This window comes from Apis mellifera, linkage group LG8 (genome assembly GCF_003254395.2).
Source record: "Apis mellifera strain DH4 linkage group LG8, Amel_HAv3.1, whole genome shotgun sequence".
NCBI classification, from domain to species: Eukaryota; Metazoa; Arthropoda; class Insecta; order Hymenoptera; family Apidae; genus Apis; species Apis mellifera.
The window spans coordinates 9,359,354-9,379,374 of NC_037645.1; the positions used below are offsets into that span (position 1 = coordinate 9,359,354).

At 25.2% G+C, this 20,021-nt stretch overlaps 3 protein-coding genes and 2 long non-coding RNA genes across 10 annotated transcripts in view; 2 read left to right on the forward strand and 3 right to left on the reverse strand.

The window, feature by feature from the left end:
* The window catches only part of LOC102654188, a 16,362-nt gene extending 13,856 nt beyond the window's left edge, over window positions 1-2,506 (reverse strand). Inside the window, exons 1-2 of one of the 2 annotated variants that reach the window (XR_411069.3) lie at window positions 1,657-2,505; window positions 1,262-1,577 (exon numbers count right to left, since the gene is read on the reverse strand). This is a non-coding gene — a long non-coding RNA (uncharacterized LOC102654188). Of the gene's footprint in view, window positions 1-1,261; window positions 1,578-1,656 lie in introns of both variants that reach the window. The other variant, XR_003305222.1, reaches the window with a different exon arrangement.
* The window catches only part of LOC551553 (facilitated trehalose transporter Tret1), a 13,115-nt gene extending 4,973 nt beyond the window's left edge, over window positions 1-8,142 (forward strand). The window contains exons 2-5 of the mRNA XM_623947.6: window positions 4,765-4,985; window positions 5,689-6,102; window positions 6,729-7,294; window positions 7,468-8,142. Coding sequence (XP_623950.2) covers window positions 4,765-4,985; window positions 5,689-6,102; window positions 6,729-7,294; window positions 7,468-7,791 — 1,525 coding nt within the window. The 3' untranslated portion in view covers window positions 7,792-8,142. The remainder of the gene's footprint in view (window positions 1-4,764; window positions 4,986-5,688; window positions 6,103-6,728; window positions 7,295-7,467) is intronic.
* On the reverse strand, window positions 7,567-19,395 carry LOC107964843. 4 transcript variants are annotated; one of them, XR_003305221.1, is made up of 3 exons: window positions 19,098-19,395; window positions 11,599-11,673; window positions 7,567-7,756 (listed from the first exon to the last, which is right to left on the reverse strand). It is a non-coding gene; the product is annotated as an uncharacterized LOC107964843 (long non-coding RNA). The 4 variants fall into 4 exon arrangements; XR_003305218.1 differs by lacking the exon at window positions 11,599-11,673 and having other exon boundaries at window positions 19,098-19,371; XR_003305220.1 differs by lacking the exon at window positions 19,098-19,395 and having other exon boundaries at window positions 11,599-12,104.
* LOC113218956 lies at window positions 8,228-8,786 on the reverse strand. The gene is made up of 2 exons (XM_026442461.1): window positions 8,606-8,786; window positions 8,228-8,536 (listed from the first exon to the last, which is right to left on the reverse strand). Exons 1-2 carry the CDS (start codon window positions 8,749-8,751, stop codon window positions 8,260-8,262), a joined length of 423 nt encoding a protein of 140 aa, XP_026298246.1. The 5' UTR covers window positions 8,752-8,786; the 3' UTR covers window positions 8,228-8,259.
* Window positions 10,203-16,897, forward strand: LOC409557 (protein maelstrom). 2 transcript variants are annotated; one of them, XM_026442458.1, is made up of 12 exons: window positions 10,203-10,493; window positions 10,709-10,762; window positions 14,070-14,312; window positions 14,662-14,863; window positions 14,940-15,323; window positions 15,396-15,559; window positions 15,648-15,899; window positions 16,002-16,133; window positions 16,214-16,256; window positions 16,336-16,407; window positions 16,692-16,751; window positions 16,846-16,897. In XM_026442458.1, the coding sequence occupies exons 3-12, from the start codon at window positions 14,190-14,192 to the stop codon at window positions 16,857-16,859; spliced, it is 1,446 nt and encodes a 481-aa protein (XP_026298243.1). In that variant the 5' UTR covers window positions 10,203-10,493; window positions 10,709-10,762; window positions 14,070-14,189; the 3' UTR covers window positions 16,860-16,897. The 2 variants fall into 2 exon arrangements, with proteins under 2 accessions (XP_026298243.1, XP_393065.4); XM_393065.7 differs by lacking the exon at window positions 10,709-10,762 and having other exon boundaries at window positions 10,204-10,493.
* Window positions 19,396-20,021: the final 626 nt, after the last annotated feature.

The window sequence follows — 20,021 nt, forward strand, 5'->3', positions numbered from 1 at the left end:
TCGATGATTCTTGATGATAATTGATCATTTAAAAATCAAAAGAAGGAAAAGAAAGTGACAGGAATCATATTAATTTTTAATATTTTTCGAAGATAATTATTAATCCCTTAATACTTCCTAGATTAGATACTTAGATTCTTTCCAATAGATAAAAAAAGGAATTGAAAAAATATTGGAAAGATTAAAGATAGAATATAGGAAAATATATGAAACACCTTTTCAATTTCATTTTTTTCTTTTTTATAAAATACTTTCATCTGTACAAATAAACTACAACTTTTAAAAAATGAAATTGCAACACGGATATAATGAAGAAAATAAACAAACGGATAATGCTTCTTTTATTATTATCTCTTATTCTCGGTATTAAAATATTCTTCAATCGGTATCTTTATTATGATTTATCGTATTATTATATTTGCCTGGTAATATTTATTCAAATATTATTATCTTTATGGAACATTGCATTTCCTTTTTCGCGAAAAAAAGAAAGAACGCCATATTGTGATTATTACTTATTAATATTGGAATGTAAAAAGTATAAAATATAAAGTGATATTGATTAATTGATTAATTACTACGCGAATTGCTTTTTTTTTTTTTGATCGAAATTTGTTTTTGCTAAATACGATTAATCGAATTTTTCCATCTCGATAAATCAATATCGTGGATGATTTGCAAGATGGGAATGTGATTTGAAACTTGATTTGTTGAATTGTTTAAGTAAGAAACAAACTAATCGTTATATATAAGATACATTTATTATTTCTCATCGTCCGAGATGAATGATAGGATTTGAAATAACTAAAAATAACATGGGAGAAGATAAAAATCAACGAGCAATGAATTTTTTTCGAATTTTATGCTTACATAAAGACTAAAGTAGACAAAAAAAAAAAACATAGAAAAAAAAAATAAAGAAATGATTAATTTGTTTCTTAAATTCTTGTCGGTAATATACGTGTTTTAAACATTTTCTTGTTTTAAAAACTTGTTCGATGAGTAATTTGTGATTCGATTTGATCGATAAAATCGTTCGATTTATCACCGTTATATTAGAAAAAATTTTCGAAAGTGATAAGAATGTGAAGAAAAGGAATGAAAGTTACTAGAATAAGAAAAAAAAATAAAAACTTTAAATTTCACGACATTTTATGAACGTCACGAATCATATGGAACACAATTGCTATCTTTCTAAAAGTGGCTCAAATGTCGGCAAATTTTCACCAAGAATAAGAATATGTGACATCGTATTACTCACTGTTATTGCATGTTAGACAGTCACGTGAGAGATACGTCACGTGATAAAAGTTCAAAATCGAGCATCACATTATCTCCTCTCTGCCTTATTTCCTTTAGAAAAGATTAAATGATGTCACATTATCCTCGTTGATACGTTAGGCACGCCGTGAGGCACGTTGCTTTTGATAAATCCATAATTACGTGACATGCTTTTATCTAATTTGTAAAAAAGATTACATAACCTCACTATCATTGATACGTTAGACAAAGACACGTTGTACGATACTTGTTTGGGCAAGTGTCTGATCACATATGTGTATCTGCTAGAATTTCCACTAGAAAAGAATACGTGATATTACATTATCCTCACAGTCATTGATATAGTAGACAGAGACGCGTCATAAGATACGTTACTTGATTTGAAGGGGTATTTGATCACGTGACGTCACATTATCCTCACTATCATCGATACATTAGGCAGAGGCACGTCATATGACACGTTGACATACGTGTATCTGCTTAATTTTCATTAAAAAAAATACGTGACGTCAAATTATCCTCACTGTCATTGATACGTTGATGAAGGCGAGTCGTACGACACGGTTCTTTGGTTTGGACAGGTGTCTGATCACATGACGTCATTATCCTCATTGTCATTGGTACATTAGGCAGAGGTATGTCATGTGACACGTTGCTTGGTTTTGGCGGATGTCTGATCACGTGACTTGTATCTAGCAATGGCAGTGGGGATAATGTCACGTATTATTCTCCTGTGGAAATTCGTCGCAATTGAGCCACTTTTAGTGGTAGAAAGGATGATATATGCTATGCTCGTCCGACAACTGGAACGTGTTATATCGCGTCTAGTTTTGCATGGCTGGATCCATCGCATTGATTCCATTGATGCATCGCAATTTTCTTGTTACGAGAATGTTTAATAATCGATATGAAATCAGGAAAAAGGTTGTTTCTTTAGAAAAATATGTGAAGACATATTTGAACGTGTCGAAATATATCGATCGATCTTAATTAATGAAATTCAGAAATTTAAATTAAATTTGTCGCATGTATACGCACGCTATATTTATACGAGCGCCATCGATCGCGTATGTACATTGGCAAGGGCAACGACTCAGCAGTCGAGAATAGACAATTGGAGAGATAGAACGATAACACTTATACTAATTGTATCGATATTATATTATCAAATTTTATTTATTCTCGAAAACTAATTTTTTTTTTCTTTTTACTTATTTTTATTATTTATTTTCCTGTAATAAATAAATCACGATCGATCTTTGAAAAATCAATTTTAAACAAATACAAAATTTAATTTTGAATTGAATAAAATTGAATATTAGATTTTAAATTCACATTTTGTTTTAATTTAAATTAAACTGCTTATAACTTAATGAAGAATGTATCAAACGAAATTTTTCGTATCAAATTTTACATTTATTTGTTTAATATCAATCCATCTATCGATAATCATTCACAAATATTCTATCTAAGAATGCTATATGTGTTTAAAGAATCCATTCTAAAGAAACAAACGCAAAAGTTTGTATACAAAAATATTGTTTATCAAGTTACAAACAATCAAAGTTTGTATTAAATAAACATGACTTGAATGTTACTTCAACTCGGATCTTTCAAAGATGTTGCGCAAATACAATGCGCAAATACATTTTACACTCTGTATACATCAATTAACAAATTATTAAACAATGATAATAAATATAAATATATTAAAATAGATATAGCGAAAGACGATCATTTTTCAAAATCGAAGATGGCGTTATCTTCGAACTTTGTTCTTTTCGCTTATTTGCAATTCATCGTTTCGATAAATTTTTTCGATTTTATCTAAATAACACAATCATTCTTTGGAAATTTTTTTCGTATGGAAAATTTTTTTCCCCAGAAAATTGACGAATGGAACGAACGCAGATGTAAAATAACCAGATCGTTTCGAATCGGCTCGTTTGATCGGATTGCAAATCGAATTCCGAAAGGCAATTTCCCTTTAAAATTACGCAAAAGAGGGAAAACGTGCAACAAATCTTATGTAACTCTGGACCTTTCACGCCGAAGAAAATCTATGTCAATGACGCCAAGTCTAACAACATGTAAAAGAAATTGTTGGAATTGAAAGAAAGCGAGAAATCTTCTTCTCGCGATTTCTTCTTTTCTTCTTTAAAGAAATATCAATTTTCCGCATCGAGAGATGAATAAAAACGATTTAGATAGACAAAGAAAAAAAAATCTAAATTTAAAAAAAAAATTTGGAGATATAACTGGATGAAAAAGGAAATAAAGGCTTTATTAATTATTTGTCAACAAAACAAATTTTAATCGATAGAGATTCGCTTCGATTTCGATCGCAACCTTGATAATCTGTTAAGCATAAGCGCATAGAGAACGGATTAGAATTGGATGGAGGACACGTTTTAAATTACAGCACGATAAAGCATAATTGAATAATCATCAACCTGAGTGCTGTTAACTCGATTCTAAATTGAAAAAAATTTTGGAATTTTACTCGAGACCATCTCGATTAAATAAATAAGATTATAGATTAGATTTGCTTAGTCGTTAACTCTTAGTTATCTTATACGAATGATTATGTTTTACTCGGTCGATAAATTCGATCGAATGAATAAGTAAAATTTTAAAAAAACCCAATGTAAATATTATTTCGAGTTAAGATATTCAATCTAAAACAAGATTTAAAAATCTATGATTTTTTTTATACATTTTGATATTTTAAAGTCTTTATAGGATATAATATAAAGAGTTTGCAAAAATATGGAGAAACGTCGGTAAAAATGAATTTATCGACGATGCTCTGTTCACAATGCGCTCTGTCAATGTATCTAATTTTTCTTTTCCTCGAAGAGCATTTTCAAGGTTTTTCTTGTTCACGAGCAAATAGAGAGAAGAAGATCCGCCATGATCCATTGACATTAGAATTTTTCCTTGGATTTTTCCCAATTATATTGTCTGGTTCAGCGCATTAGCACAGATATTGGAAAAAAAACTTTGGAAGAAAACTTATGACGCGATCGGCTGGATAGAAAATCTTCGTGACGGATACGATTCACGTCATCCGCCGATATATAATAAAAAATTATGTATTATACGTTCGTGTTATCGAATGTGTTGAGAATTGCAAAAAGATCTGATATTTCTGTAAAATATGCTAATGAAAATGATACGAGTAAAAAATTGCAATTTTAAAAGAAACGATAATTTTAACGATTCGAATTGTAAGAAAAATTGTCAAATTATAATTTCACTTACAAGAATCTACCAGGAAAAAGTGCAAGCAACGATAACTTGTTCTGTATTCAAATATTTTATAATTTTTTTTTTTCAAAAAATACGATTCTTAAAAAATCAAATAAATATTCTTCGATCAGCGATCTCGACAAAAAGTTGAATTAATCTGATCTCTTTTGAAATCACGAATAAGATAAAATAAATTTATTTTTCTAAATCATTTCATCCATTTTGGTTCAGGAACGATGAAAAGATGTCACAAGCTGATTTAAACGGCACCTCTGAGAATCATCCAATATCGAAACTTCGCCAAGCATTTCCACAATTCTGCGCAGTGAGCGCGAAAAATCTGTTGATGATCACATTTGGATCCACTTTGGGATTTTCCACCATCCTTATCCCCGAGTTGCAGAAGGACAACGCCGAGATTCCAGTTTCCATGGAGGAATTAACGTGGATCAGTGAGCATATCTCGTTTACCTTCTGCTTCTTACGAAACAAAACAAAATTGTCGAAACGTGAATACCACTTTGTTTCCCCGAACGATATTTCTTCTCAAACAATAGAATTTCGTTCTATTCAAATTGTAAACAATTTTCTTTTTTTTTTTTTTTTTTTTTTTTTTTTAACAAAACTATCTGTACATTACACGTATTATATAATTTTTTATTCCATGTGTGTGATAAAGACAGAATAATTTAAGAGCCGTTATTATATTTAAATCATGTGCAGGTAATAAAATTATAAGCGAGAATGTAGCAAAATAATAATTGATTCTTTTCAGAGGAATTTTCCTTTTAGTAATAATTGCAATTTTTATAATAATACACGGTAATAAAGATATAAAGGAGGATAAGAGCTCACAACTTGAGGCGAATTTTTCTTTTGAATTTTAACACGGAAATTATAATAAATTAAAGAAAAAAAATATATATATACTTAATTTTTAAAATGAAATGTGCAGCTCCAATGAAATTCTATATTCTAATATAAACCTTCTATCAAAGAAATTGTAAACATTAATTTTAAAATCTTATTCTTCTATCTTATATATATCTTCATTATCTCAAAGTCTGTTCCACAAATTTCCTATAAATAAAAGAAAAAGTTCAAAAAGAGGATTTAAATCGTTTGAAACAATACATTTTCTTTCTACCAATATAGGTAGTCTGAACTTGTTCCTGGTTCCAATCGGTTGTTTTGCCAGCGGGCCAGTGTCGCAATTCATAGGACGAAAGAGGAGCATGATGCTTACCACGCTCCCATTCGTGGCAGCCTGGGTTATTTATTATTACGCCACAACAGCTGGAATGTTATTCGTAGCATTGGCCATGACGGGCCTAACAGGAGGCCTCCTTGAGGCACCTGTGATGACCTACGTGGCGGAAGTTACGCAGCCCCACTTACGTGGCATGTTATCCGCCACCTCCACAATGTCCATTATTTTAGGCATTTTCACTCAGATGTTAGGCGGCAAGTTGGGTAACTGGAGGACTGTGACACTCGTCAATTTGATCTATCCGCTTATATGCTTTCTTGCTCTCTGTGCAGTGCCCGAAAGTCCTTATTGGCTTGCTGGTAAATTTTCTTATTTAATGTTTTTTCATCACATTACATCATCCTTATTAAATTATTGTTAATTAAAAGACTGTTACTATTATATATATATATATATATATATATATATATATATATATATATATATACTATGTTCAACAAATAAGTAAAATTTAAAAATGATGTTAAATAATGATTTATTATGTAACTGTTTTTTTTAAGATCTTTGATACATAGCAAGTAAGCAAAGATAATCAACGAAAACAAATTTTTTTATCTTTCATTATGCATTTATGAAAATATTATTAATATATACTTATATTTTTGAAAATGAGTAAATAGATTATGTTTAGATTTGTTTTAATCAAAAAATCTTTCTATATAAATAAATATTTTCTTAAGTACTTATTATGCAATGACTAAAGATCATTTTAAATAATTTGTTTCATTATATACCCAGGATGTGGACCAGGATAAAGATAGAAGTAAATAGCAATCATAAATCTTCTATTTAAGAAAGTTTTCAATTCTAATCTATTGTTACTCTTAATACAATCTTCAAATATTTATATTAAAAAAAGAAATCTATACTCAAAATTCAAGGATGAATTGCAATTGAAATATAAAAAAAAAAAAAATCTTTTTAGCAAAAGGAAGACAGAAAGAGGCAGAACAAGCTCTCTGTTGGCTTCGAGGTTGGGTCAGTCCAGCTCAGGTGAAATCAGAGTTGCAAATTATTTGTGAGGACGTGAACAAACCTGCAGCATCTCAGGAGAAAATATGGAAATCCTACAGCAAGAAAACCTTCTACACGCCCTTTCTTTTGGTGACCAGTGCCTTCTTCATAGGCAATTTCGGCGGCACCAACACCCTTCAAACTTACGCCGTGATGATTTTCATGAAGCTGCACACGCCAATCGAAAAATATACGGCTGCTGTATTCCTCGGCCTAGCTGAATTAATAGGAACGATGATTTGCGTGTTTGTTATTCATTTTGCTGGTAAACGATTATTGTCTTTTCTGTCCGTCGGTGGAACCGGCCTTTGTTTTTGTTTAGCGGCAATTTATGGATATTTGGACGATAGTCGCATCATTAACTCTGAAAATCTCACATGGTTTCCCACTACACTGTTGATCGGTGCTGCTTTCTTATCTCATGGAGGGATCAGGTTACTCCCTTGGGTTCTGGCAGGAGAGGTTTTTCCTGTGAACGTGAGTTTGTTAAAAATTCAAATCTAAATTTGTTATCCCAATAACCAAAATTGTAGATTGTTAAATTTCTAATTTTAATAATTTTTTAATAATCAAATCCAAGCTTAAAATGATTAAATGAAAAATGAAAATGATTATGTATTTTTTGAAGCTAATTTTTCATTTTATTCCAGGTACGAAGTAGCGCGACAGGAATTTCTGGTTCTATAGGTTATATTTTCAACTCTGTCTCAAATAAAATATTCCTCTACATGGTCAATGGAATGTCCTTACCTGGAACGTTTTTCTTTTATGCTTTGATCAATTTCGTTGGTGGTATTCTACTGTACTTCATATTGCCAGAAACGGAAGGAAGATCTTTGAAAGAGATCGAAGAGCATTATGCCGGTATCCAAAGTTTGAAGACTAAGCCCAAGAAAGAAAAATTGGCATTCAAGGAAAAATGGGCTGCTGCAAACCCAGCTGTAATATATGACGATATTGAAAGCAAACTTTAATTTTTAAAAAAAAGAATAGAGATTGTAGAGTCTCTATCTTTAAAAGAATTCAAAAGTTTTATTCCCACCACCGATAGATATGTGTAATGTTTTTATCGGAAGTTCCTTGTTTAATATAAATAAGTTTAGTTTTAATTTCTATGAACTCTATGAGATCTATAAAAATAGCTTGTAAGAGAAGAGCTTGAAGATACGTTAAATGCGCACATTTTTATCCGCATAAAAGAAGTGAATTGTGAAATGTTCGTAAATATTTTTGATATTTGCGATATAAATCATTTGACAAGAATGTGTTCACATAATTAACTTTAAACGGACACATATAATAAAATACAATTTATTTTAAGAATATTTTCAAGTAAGACTTATCATTTATTACGAGATAAATATTTTTATAGAAAAGAAAACATTAAGCAACAGAAAAATTAAACAACAATGATCTTTTATTTGTTCGATAAATTAAAAAATTTAATTGCCAAAATTCGAGAAAATAATGTTAATCTCATGACTTTTGTTCATATTGGATTTTTTCAATCGAAAATTTTTCTTTCGCAGATATTTATTAATACTTGGTTTAAAGAATCGACCAACCATATTCAGAAAATTTTTGTGCTGCAAGATGTTGACGATATTGACGATGTTCTTTGGGATTTTTGGCACTTTTAGATTTCGCGTTTTTAGTCTATGTATATCCTTGTTTTTTAATATTCTCGAAGTACCATTTATGTTTTGATATTTTCTCAAGCTGAAGTGGAATATTTTTAAGGAAATATAATTTAAAAATTTGTCATTAAATAATGCAAATGAATTTTACGTCGAGATTTGCTTAAGCTTCACTTCCTCGATTTGTTGTCCGGCTTGCGATCGTTTCACTACGTGTTTCTCGCAGCTTACTTCGGGCTCTAATACAACTTTTTCTTTTATATAATTATCACTTGAATTACGAGGATTTTGAGACATATTTAAATCGTCAATTTTGCAACAGAAATAATATTCATTATAATATATTTTGAAATTTATATGAATAAATTAATATAAAATGCAACTGAATTATATTTCATAACAAACAAAATTTCGGTTGCTATGCCGTCAATTTCTCAAGAATATTTAAAACAATAATTTAAAATAAATCGAAACAATCAATCGACAAAAAAATAAAGAAATCAAACCTGTCAAAGAATTTTTCGTGGTACACGTAATATCATCGAGGTTATCCGTACTGTATAGTATCACGAAATGGCAATAGATGGCGACATCGGTATCGCATCATGTCAAAAAATGCACTCCCCACTAATCTTAATGATTCCCTCTCTCTACGTATTGTCACTTCATATTGGAATTAGTAGAGGATTAAAGAAAATATAAGTATATGATATATAAATTTAATAGTTCTCAATTTTGTTTCTTCATTATACTCAATATAGAATTAGATATTACGCGTATAATATTTTTTTCACTTACCGTATAAAAAATCCTGCCAGAAAGGAATAACTTGATATAACCATTTGAGAAATAACCAAAATGCATCGAAAAAAAAAATTCCAACGTGAAAAGAGTGAAAAAATTATATTAGTGAATTTAAAGTGAATTTAAAAGTGAATTCCGAATAATTTAAATTAATATTTGTGAATATATTTTATTATATTTGTTGATAAGATAGTAAATATATATATAATATATATATTTATTTATTAATATATATATATATAAAATATAAAATCATCATAAAAAATATTTCTAATATTTTCTGTGATTTATTAAAAGAACAGAAATTATATTTATCTCGATCAAAAATGACATCATAAACGACATCATAATATTTAGTTTATCTATGCCATTGTAGATTATTCATCAATTGACAATATAACTTTGTCAATCGAACTGGTTATTAATTTAATTGCTATATTGTATGGTATAAATGCGTCGAAGTTAGGCATGTGTTCGATTTTGTATTTATGCACGAATATGGCATTTGAAGTACATATATTTTATTATCAATATTTTAAATATTATTTGCAAATATTCTAAGCACATACGTTTATTCAAAGTATGACAATTTCGCGCGTTTTATTCGCAAAAATGTCGGTATCTACATTTCATTGTTACGATGGACAGAAGAAAACTATGATATTATCGATAAATGATGTTATCTACTTAAGATAAGTTAAATTTTTGTTTGATATTAAAATAATAGAAATGATTTAATTATTTTTTTTTTCTATTAACAAATCGTGAACAGAATTATATCCATAGGAATATTTCATTTTTATTCGTACATCATTATTTCGTTTTTATTCTGCCAAAAATTAATTGATTTATTAATTTGTTTTTAAAATTTTTCTATATTGTTGATGAATTTGATTAAAATCAAGATACTTTTTTTATAAAGATTATTATTTTCAAATTGAATATTCATTTGTTAATATCAGTGTTACAATATTATTATTATATGCGTATCTATATAAAAGCGAAAGATACAATTTATGCTAAATAAAAATAAGATTTTACTTTCTCTATTAACATGATCTATGGAGTGTAGTGCGTGAATGAACTATAGTTCTATGTGTACAAGATTTCATTTTTGTATAACCAAAGTAATCGAATGCCAGATGAAATCATGAAATCCAGAATATCCACAAATCAACAGTCACCTCTAAGGACAACAGATGGTAATTATCGATAACGGTGAAATTCAATCAAAGGTAAACTTATTATTTACGAATTACTAATCAATCTTTACAAAGAAACTTTCTCTTTTTTTTCTTTTATTTTAATTTGTATCGATAAAAAGGTTGAAAATTGAGAAAAAAAAAATAAATATAAGCATAATTGTAAATTCGCCTATATTTATGATTCAAAATTTAAACGAAAATTTAATAGGAATTTATATAGATTGAAAAAATGCATTAAATTGCAGGATTGCATTAAAAAAATTACATCAATTTACAAACTATAAAAGGAGGAAATGAAGGCAAGCAAAGTTCTATGACATCAATTAAATGTTATTAAATTAATTAATTAGAAGCAAATACACAGTTTTTATTTATGAATAACAATTTGCCAATTTAAAAATTATATTATTATACCATTATTCAGAAAAACCAAAATCGCAATCAGGATATTTATCAGAAATATAATTATGAAACTGCATTTGGAAAAAACATAATAAATGCCATGTTACGTTATACCACTTTTTTATATCCCTTTTTTATATTCAACGACAATTTGATGGAGTCAATAACGAATCATAAACAATTACAAATTCGATCATTAGATGATATCGTCAACGATTTTCTAGTGAATATTTTTATTTCGAAAATGTGAATTAATATGAGAAAATCATAGAAATATCTTCAAATATCGTCAAATACGAAGATATCGAAGATTAAAGATTTATTTTTGCACAACAGATTGAAAAATTATACGTCATCTCATATCGCAAGCAATTCCGTCAACATCGACTCCAACTTTAAAACAATTGCTTTTACATAAAGACATCGCATAAACAAATATAGGTCATAAATGTTTTCTAAAAAATATCAACATCGTCATCATTTCCATATATGTCAATGTCGTGAAAAATACTTATTCAAACTTGAATTTCATTACCAATAATTTTTATAATAATAAAATTGTGGTTTTTGAGAACACTCGTAACGTTGAATCAATTGAAAACGATTTCAAATGAACTGATCTCAATCATCACGATTTTCCAATTATAAATAAGATCTGATATTTCTCATGATTCCTTATATCATTAGACCAATCCTGGATAAGAAATTGTTTGAAGATAAATATTAAACTCACAGATCTATAATTCCATTGGTAAACGTAGACGACTTGTGCTGTTTTCATTGGCTATTCTCTTTGGACTAAGAATACCTGTATAAAAATTAAACTATCATGTACGAAATCTTACAGCGCACCGTTAAAGGTTATTAACCTTGCGCCAATAGAATTATGGAATTGTTTTTCACAATTCGAGAAACTAATATGCTCAATTTTAATATCGTAAAATTTTTTATTAATTCCAATATTTTTCACTAAATAAGAAATTATGCATATTAAAAACATTTATGATGAATCCGAAATATAGACAAAAACAAATCGCAGCATGCTAACATATTAAATTAATTTATCGATCCAATTGACTTGATTCAAAATTGCATAATAGCCTATGGAAAACAATCGTTAAATCATTTAAATACATTTCATTGAGTGAAAGAAAAATTGTTCAGGAATAATTAATAGTTCAATTTACGATCAAAATTGGAACAATATTAAACTTTCATCTATTTATTTCTCTATCATTCAATGATCTTTCAAAACGTTTCCCGCTCATTTTTTGATTGGCATTTCTTTAACGAATGTATTTCTAGACTAATTTCAATAATACTGCAACGAGTTGTTAAACAATACATTCAAAAGATTAAATAGAATTGCATTATCAGGTAGATCTATTTAAACCTGATCAAATTGTAATCAGATTATAATGAATTACTAAACTATACTTTAGATCCGTGAACGTCTCAAGAAATTTATGTAAAATTGCTATATTCTCTGAGGAATGTCTAGATAGAAAATAGACATACCATTACTTGTATGAATAGATTAATGAAATTTTTTTTTGTTAAAAGTTTCTTTATTATATAAAAAAAATTTTGTAATATAAATATATACTTATATATTTTTTTTTAAAATATTGATCAATGAAATAAACAGCAAGGATATTAAAACTCATTCTCTAAATTATGATTATACCATAACTTATTAATAATCTTCAAAGATCTTGTGAAATTGCTATATATTTATTATTTCCAATCTTTGTGATTTTAAGAATTGATTTAATTCTAAAAATTTCTCAAATTATTAAATATATATATATATATAAAGTCAATTTATTCCTTTTAATTATATGGAGATTTAATTGCATTTTTTAATTAGTTTCATCCTAATAATACATTTCTAATATATTTTTTTATAAGTTATAGTCTCAATGCCATTTACAAGATTAAATTGAGCAATTGCAAATTTTGCTAGACAAAACTCATATTTGTTAATTCTTATTTTTTTTTTTTTGCAATCTTTTTTTACAACCAATTTACATGTATAAATTTTAATTTTTATATATCTATAACAAATAGTTATAGTAAACAGAAAAATGTTTGTTAATTAATTAATTCTTTTTAACAAAATAATTTAATATAAAATGTATAATATTATATATAATATTATATTATATTAAATATAATATCATATATAATATTGTATATATTATGTATATATTATGTAATAAACATAGATATAATAGAATTCATATACTAAATAGCATTTTTGTTGATCCTCTTGCTCTCTTTTTATATTTTTACTTTAATCAAATTTTCTCCAATTTTCTCCAATTTTCTATAATTTTCTTATTTATATTTCCTTATAGACTTGTTAATAGTTAAAGTTTGTTAATTTATTAAATAATTAATTTATATTATTCAATATCCTATATTATTTTTAATAAAGAAAATATTTTTAGAAAATTATTCTTTAATATATTAATTAAAAAATAAAGTTATCACTAGAATCGAAAAGAAATGCAAAAAAATATATATTGAATAATATAAATTATAAAAATTATTTAGTGAAATGATTCAAAGCATTGCAATAATTCAAAACAACATTATTTATAAAAATTATTTATGATCAATCTTTTTTTAAAAAAAAATGTTTTTTGTAAAATATATTTCATATAAAAAATTGTATGTAAATCAATATTTTATATATTATATATTATATATATAAAAAAAATTATATAATAATGATTATAAAAATTCAAAGTATACTTAAAAAAAATAAAATATGTATTTTTTTCTTTTATTGATTATTTCATTTCTTTAAATCATTCATAATGCAAAAATGAAAAATTGATTAACAAAGAAATGCGGATTTGATACATTTCTTATAAATTTCATACATTTTCAAATAAGACGTTACATTTGTATATCTATGAATAAGAAAAGAATATATTCTATTTCCTTTCTATGGTGTTTCTAATTATATTTCAATTTTTTTAATTTATAATTTTATATAATATTATATATTAAAATCATTCTTATATTTTATTTTTTTAATTTATAGTTGAAAATTATGCAAAACTGTTTATTTCATTCATACTACGCATACACATATAAAAGTCTAACCTTGTTATTTATATATTTCAAAGTTAAAAACTAAACGATAATAATTTAAAATTCGAATTCGAAAATATTAGTTCTTTTGAATTGAAGGTGGCACTACTAACAAATGTCAACTGATTATGGATACTATAAAATTCGATTGTAAGTTCAACAAACGAACAGTCTTGTCGAGTCACATGGTCAACACCTGTCTGCAACAATTTGAACAATATGTCAAAAAACGCATTTTATTTCTTTATGCTCGATTGGCAAAGACGACAACAACGACGTGGTGAAATTTTTAACAGTTTAAAAGATGTTGCAGCGGATCCAAGATGCAGTGAAGATTGGAAGGTAAGAATTTATATAATTTTTTTATGGTATAATTTTAAATAATTTTTAAAAATTGAATTCGATTACTTATTTAAAATAATGAATTATTCTAGAAGACTACATTTCATTATTAAAATATTTCGTTCGTTTTAATACTATGTCAACATATCAATATTTTCATTTCACAAGGAAGTATTCATTTTGAATGTAAACATACAATAAGGTCATTTTAACTGTAATAAGATAACAAAATAAGATTTTGTTTTATTAAATATAAATTTAGAGTAACATTAAAAAATATATGTCGAATTTATAATTTTTAATAACAATTTAATTAAATTATAATTGTTTTTTATAATCTTGTATATAGAATATTTCACCACAAGAAAAAGGAATTTATATTGCTAAAGCAAAAGATAGCAAAATTAAAGCTCAAGGAAGTATGAGTAAGAAGACTACAATTGGAGAAGATTTGACTGAAGTAGAATTAAATTTAAAAAGAGAACAAGAGTTCCAACAAAAAATGCTACAATACATAGATTCTGTTGTATCTATGGGTTTATTACATAACAGTATGTATCTCATATTAAATTTTTAAAATTTTTTTTTTAAATATTCATTAATATTCATTAATAACATTTGTTACAGATTTACAAAAATTAAAATTTATATTTATACATGTAAACTGGTTCTACAAAAGGGAAATAGGAATTAATAAATGTGAGTTTTGTCCAGCAGAATTTGCAGTTGCTCAATTTAGCCTTGAAAATGGTGTTGAGAATATATATCATGAAGTGCTGAAAATGAAAATACCATTAGGATGGAAAAGAGATGCAATTGAAACTAGTCAACAAACGCACCAAATCCCCATAGAATTAGAAGATGGACAAAGTGACTTTTCATATATGTTTAATGAGTTGACCAAATTTTTAGAATCAAACAAGACTGGAAATAAATTTCCTCCATTATTCACTGCAAAAGACTTGAGTCCTGTTGTGGAATCGCTACTAATAAAAATGATTGATGCCAGCAGTAAGAACAAAAATCAATATTATACTACTAAATGATATAAAAAATAATATTTCTAATACAATTATATTTCAGATGGATCGATTGATGATTTTATAATTTATTCGATAGAAGCTCTATTTGGAGCATTACGAAATGCTGCTGTGCAAAAAGTAGATGATCGTAGTATTCCTCTTATTGTTGCAGAAAATGAATTTTCGAAAGACTTTTTATGCAATACACGTGGCCTCGAGTGTGATGTAAGAATAACAAATATTTTTATAAATTATTTAATTATTTATCTATTTTTGTTAATAATAATAATTTTTTTTTTATGTTTTTTTATAGTTTCATAAAATTTTAGATATATCTCAATACTGTAGCAAATCTATAGTAAAAAGATGGGCTTTCACAATATGTGATTATTGTTGTGAATATTTAAATATAAAATTGATTGAAGGTGTGCATCGTCCAAAAGAAACCCCATTTCTACAATCTAGTGATCAAGATAAAAAAAGTGGAAAAGGAGCTAGTGGTATTGATAAACGTATCAAGCATTTGAGTATTACTGACAGGCTGAAAGTTCTTGAAATGAATGGAGTAAGCTATAAATTGTTAATTTTTATTATTTATATAAAATTATTTAACAAATATTCACGTTTTTAAATATTTTCTACAATATTTTCTATTTTACAATTTTAGGTATCTGGAGATCACAGGAGTATTGTATCTGAACGAAGTTACGGTATTGAACAACGACGACGTAATGAGTGTAAACCATTGGATATAATTGATCATGGTAAAGCCAGTACATCTAGTTTAGATAATTCAGCAGTAAGTATTAATATTATTATAATATTACTATATATAATTATTTGAATTAATCTCAAAATAATATAAAAATAAACTTTTAGCTAAATATTCCAACACGTCCATTACGTACACCAAAAACGATGCGTAAGTATTACATGTATTTATATAAAATAATTCAATAAATTATATAATTAATATAAATAAATATTTTGTAATATTTCAGCTCAAGCTTTCCTTGGATCACAAGAAAGTTCTACAAGCGACGCATTAAATCCTAATGATTTCCCGCCAATTAGTAAGTCATTTATTTCTAAAAATTAAATGTATTCTAAAATATATTTTTAAATATATTCTAAAGTGTTAAAAAAGAATAATTAAATAAAAAAATAATTTTAATTGAATTTTATTGACATTTTAAATAAATATTGTTTAATATTTTTTATTTTAAAAATTTCATAACATTATTTATATAATAATTAGATTTTCAATTTTTTTTTTATTATATTTTCAATTGTAAAATAAAGAATTTATAGAGTGATTAGATTTTTAATCTTTTTTTTATTTTATTTTTTATTATAGGAGGAAGAGGCATAAACTATAAAAGAAAAACTACAGACATTAAATCACCTTTGGGAAAAGGTAAAAATTCATCAATTATTTTTATTATATTTGAATATATTTAAGTTTTATTAAAAATATAAATCAAATAATTATCTATTTTTTTTTTTTGCAGGACGTGGAAAATGACAAACATTGACAATTTTGATATACTTGGATTTTTTTAATAAAACGGACTTTTATGCAGACTTTAGGATGTTCTTATGGATAAGACTTACATAATTTATGTATAACAATTTTAATAAGAAACTACAATATTTTTTTTTACTAGACTGGCAAGAAAAAGAAAAGTATAATATAATAGAAAAGTACATTATATGTACGTAAATAAAATAAGTTTGTATAAATAATAAAATTTATTTTATTATCTGCCTACAAACTTGAATTTCAATTATTTTTTGATAATCCTCAATTAGATAATTTTTGATATTGAAAAATTCAAAACATTTGATATGCAAATCATTTTTTATCATTAATTATTTTGTGAATATAAGTGAAATTTAATAAATATATCGAATTAATTGATATATTCATTTAATTTTATGATATATTAATTCTCATTCTTGAAAAATTAAAAAATAAGAGATAATTACTTTTTTTTATTTTTTGATAAATCATTTTTAGCATAAAATATGTAATATACGAGCAGTAGATCATCATGGATACATTTAAAGAAGACTTCATTATATTGTAAGTTAAAAATCATCATAATCTTGTTTTTGATTTGATTGATTGAAGTTTTTTGTCTTCTTTTTATATTGTTATGTTTTGATAGTTAAAAAATTTGAAATTTAAACTGTAATTTTTCGATGAATAACGAATAAAAGTCAATATTGGTAAAAGAAATAAAAAAAAACTGTTTAAATTGTAATATATATATTTTAAAGTATAGATTTTATTTACGAATTAAAAATTTTTATAATATACTGCTAATATATATAAAAAATTTTACATATATTTCATAATATTAGTTTAATATGTGATGCTGATTCGTACATTCTTTACACATAATGCTGATTCGTATGTTTTAAATTAATAATAACGTATCGTAAAATCAAATATCTGATATTTAATTTACATATATATATATACATATATGTATATATATTCTTACGAGTAAGAATTATAATATTTATTATTTTAATAATTAATTTTACTTCTAATTTTTTTTAAATTTAAAATTTTTTATATAAATTAAATTTTTAATAATATTTTACATTAAGAAATAAAAAAAAAATAAATATTAAAGAGAAAGATTTGATTTGTACATTATATTAATCTCATATACGTGCGTTAATTGTATAAGGTCGTTAACATAAAAAATACGAGCATAAGTTTGATAAAATATAATTATATTCAAAATATAGAAATATACACAATATAATTACGTGCGTATAGAAAACATTCAAAAAAATTATATGTATATATAATTAAAAAAATCATAGAAGAAAAAGTATTATATTATTCTAATATTTGATATGTATGTATATTATAAATATTTTCTGTATATTTTCTTATAAATATTAATGAAATAATATATTAAAAATAAAAAATTAAAAATTAAAAAAATACAAAAATGACAAAAATTCATGAGAATTCATTAAGCAATCATTAAGCATATAAAAAATTTACTAAATTTTTATAATATGTACAATGGAACTAATTTATTTCCAATATTTGTTATATGATAAATAATAGATATAAATAATAATAGATACAGATAAATTATTATAGCTTATAATACAGCTAATAAATTTCAAAATTATTATTATATTAATTATAATATTTCTCTTTATAATTAAAATTAATTAAAATTATTTAAAAAATAAAATAGCACGAATTATAATTTGAACAGTATGCTAAGTGAAGTCACAGATATAGTAGTGACATCTATAAAAGGATGAAATTAATAATGGATCGATTTATTCAATTAAATTCGTACTAAAATATCTTCCTAATTAATTTTGCTAAAAGAAGATATTTATGAAACTTAAATGTGTGTATAATATAGAATGATCCATTTAAACAAATACATTTTTCTATTTCTGATATGAAAAAATATATGCAAGTATAAAGAATATATTACGTAATTTGAATGATATCAGAGACCAATATGTTATACAGAATATTTTTTAAGATCATTTTTTTTTGGATTTTTAAAATTGATTTGTTTTACAAATAAATAAATACTTTTTCTTTTGTAAAAAAAAAAATAAAAAATAAAACAAAAAAAGAAGTAAAACATAAAATACAATATCTATTTTATATTGATATAAAAATAAGGAGGTTAGAATTAATACTTATGAGAAATAAATTTCGAAATCAAAACACATCATCCATATATACATATATACATACAATACATACATCAAGGCACAGCAGCAAATTGAATGATACATTTGAAATTAAAGACCGCTATATGTATATCACGAAACTAACGTCATCAGACAATCTTCTGTAACACAAACGATACATTCGACTTAGCAACACGTCAGTAGGTACTTTGAAGATGCGCCAGGTATGTCCGGTTCGACAAGACTGAACCTGCACCGACTTGTTTCGGAGCAGAATTCTGAATCATTCGACCAGACGCATTGGAAACAGATTTAATACTCTTATATTTTTTCCGCGAAAAACAAATTGCGAAATTTCAAAATACCAATAAACAATATTATTTATTATTAATTTATTGTATAAAACAGAATATTAATAATTTTCAATTTTTAAAATATGAATTTTATAAATACTTTTCAATAGAATTCTCATATATTTAAATTATGATATTATAATAAATAATATAATCTTTCATAATGTAAATAAAATTAAATAAATAACAAATATAAATAAATTTTAATGTATAAATATAATACAAAATAAAATAAAATTAAATTATATTAAATTATTTTTATATAAATATTTATTAGTTATGATTATTGTTATAATTATGTGTATTATTACTAATTATAATATATAAATATTCCATTGTAAAATTTTACAATATTTTTATATAATAATTAGATATTTATAAAATTTTCTTTAAAATTATAACTATAATATATATTATGTTTAAAATTTTAAATTAATAATATTTCAATTATAAACTGCAAAAAGTATAAAACTTAATTATTTTATTATAGATTTATTTTTGTATTTTTTTTTATTATTCGTATCTTTTAGTAATTCTATTAATCGTCGATAGATGGTAGCACAATTGCATTTGACAGCTTCAAACAATATTTACTTTTAAAAATCTTATTTTTATTAATTTTATTGTGGAATGAGTAATCAAGA

Excerpts from the sequence above, each read along its gene's own strand:
- LOC113218956 (XM_026442461.1), bottom strand. The coding sequence starts at position 8,751 with ATGTCTCAAAATCCTCGTAATTCAAGTGATAATTATATAAAAGAAAAA. Across the intron at positions 8,537-8,605 it reads AAGCTTAAGCAAATCTCGAC|CTTGAGAAAATATCAAAACA; the intron begins GTAAAATTCATT and ends ATTCCACTTCAG.
- LOC409557 (XM_026442458.1), top strand. The coding sequence starts at position 14,190 with ATGTCAAAAAACGCATTTTATTTCTTTATGCTCGATTGGCAAAGACGA. Across the intron at positions 16,134-16,213 it reads CTAGTTTAGATAATTCAGCA|CTAAATATTCCAACACGTCC; the intron begins GTAAGTATTAAT and ends ATAAACTTTTAG. Across the intron at positions 16,257-16,335 it reads ACGTACACCAAAAACGATGC|CTCAAGCTTTCCTTGGATCA; the intron begins GTAAGTATTACA and ends GTAATATTTCAG.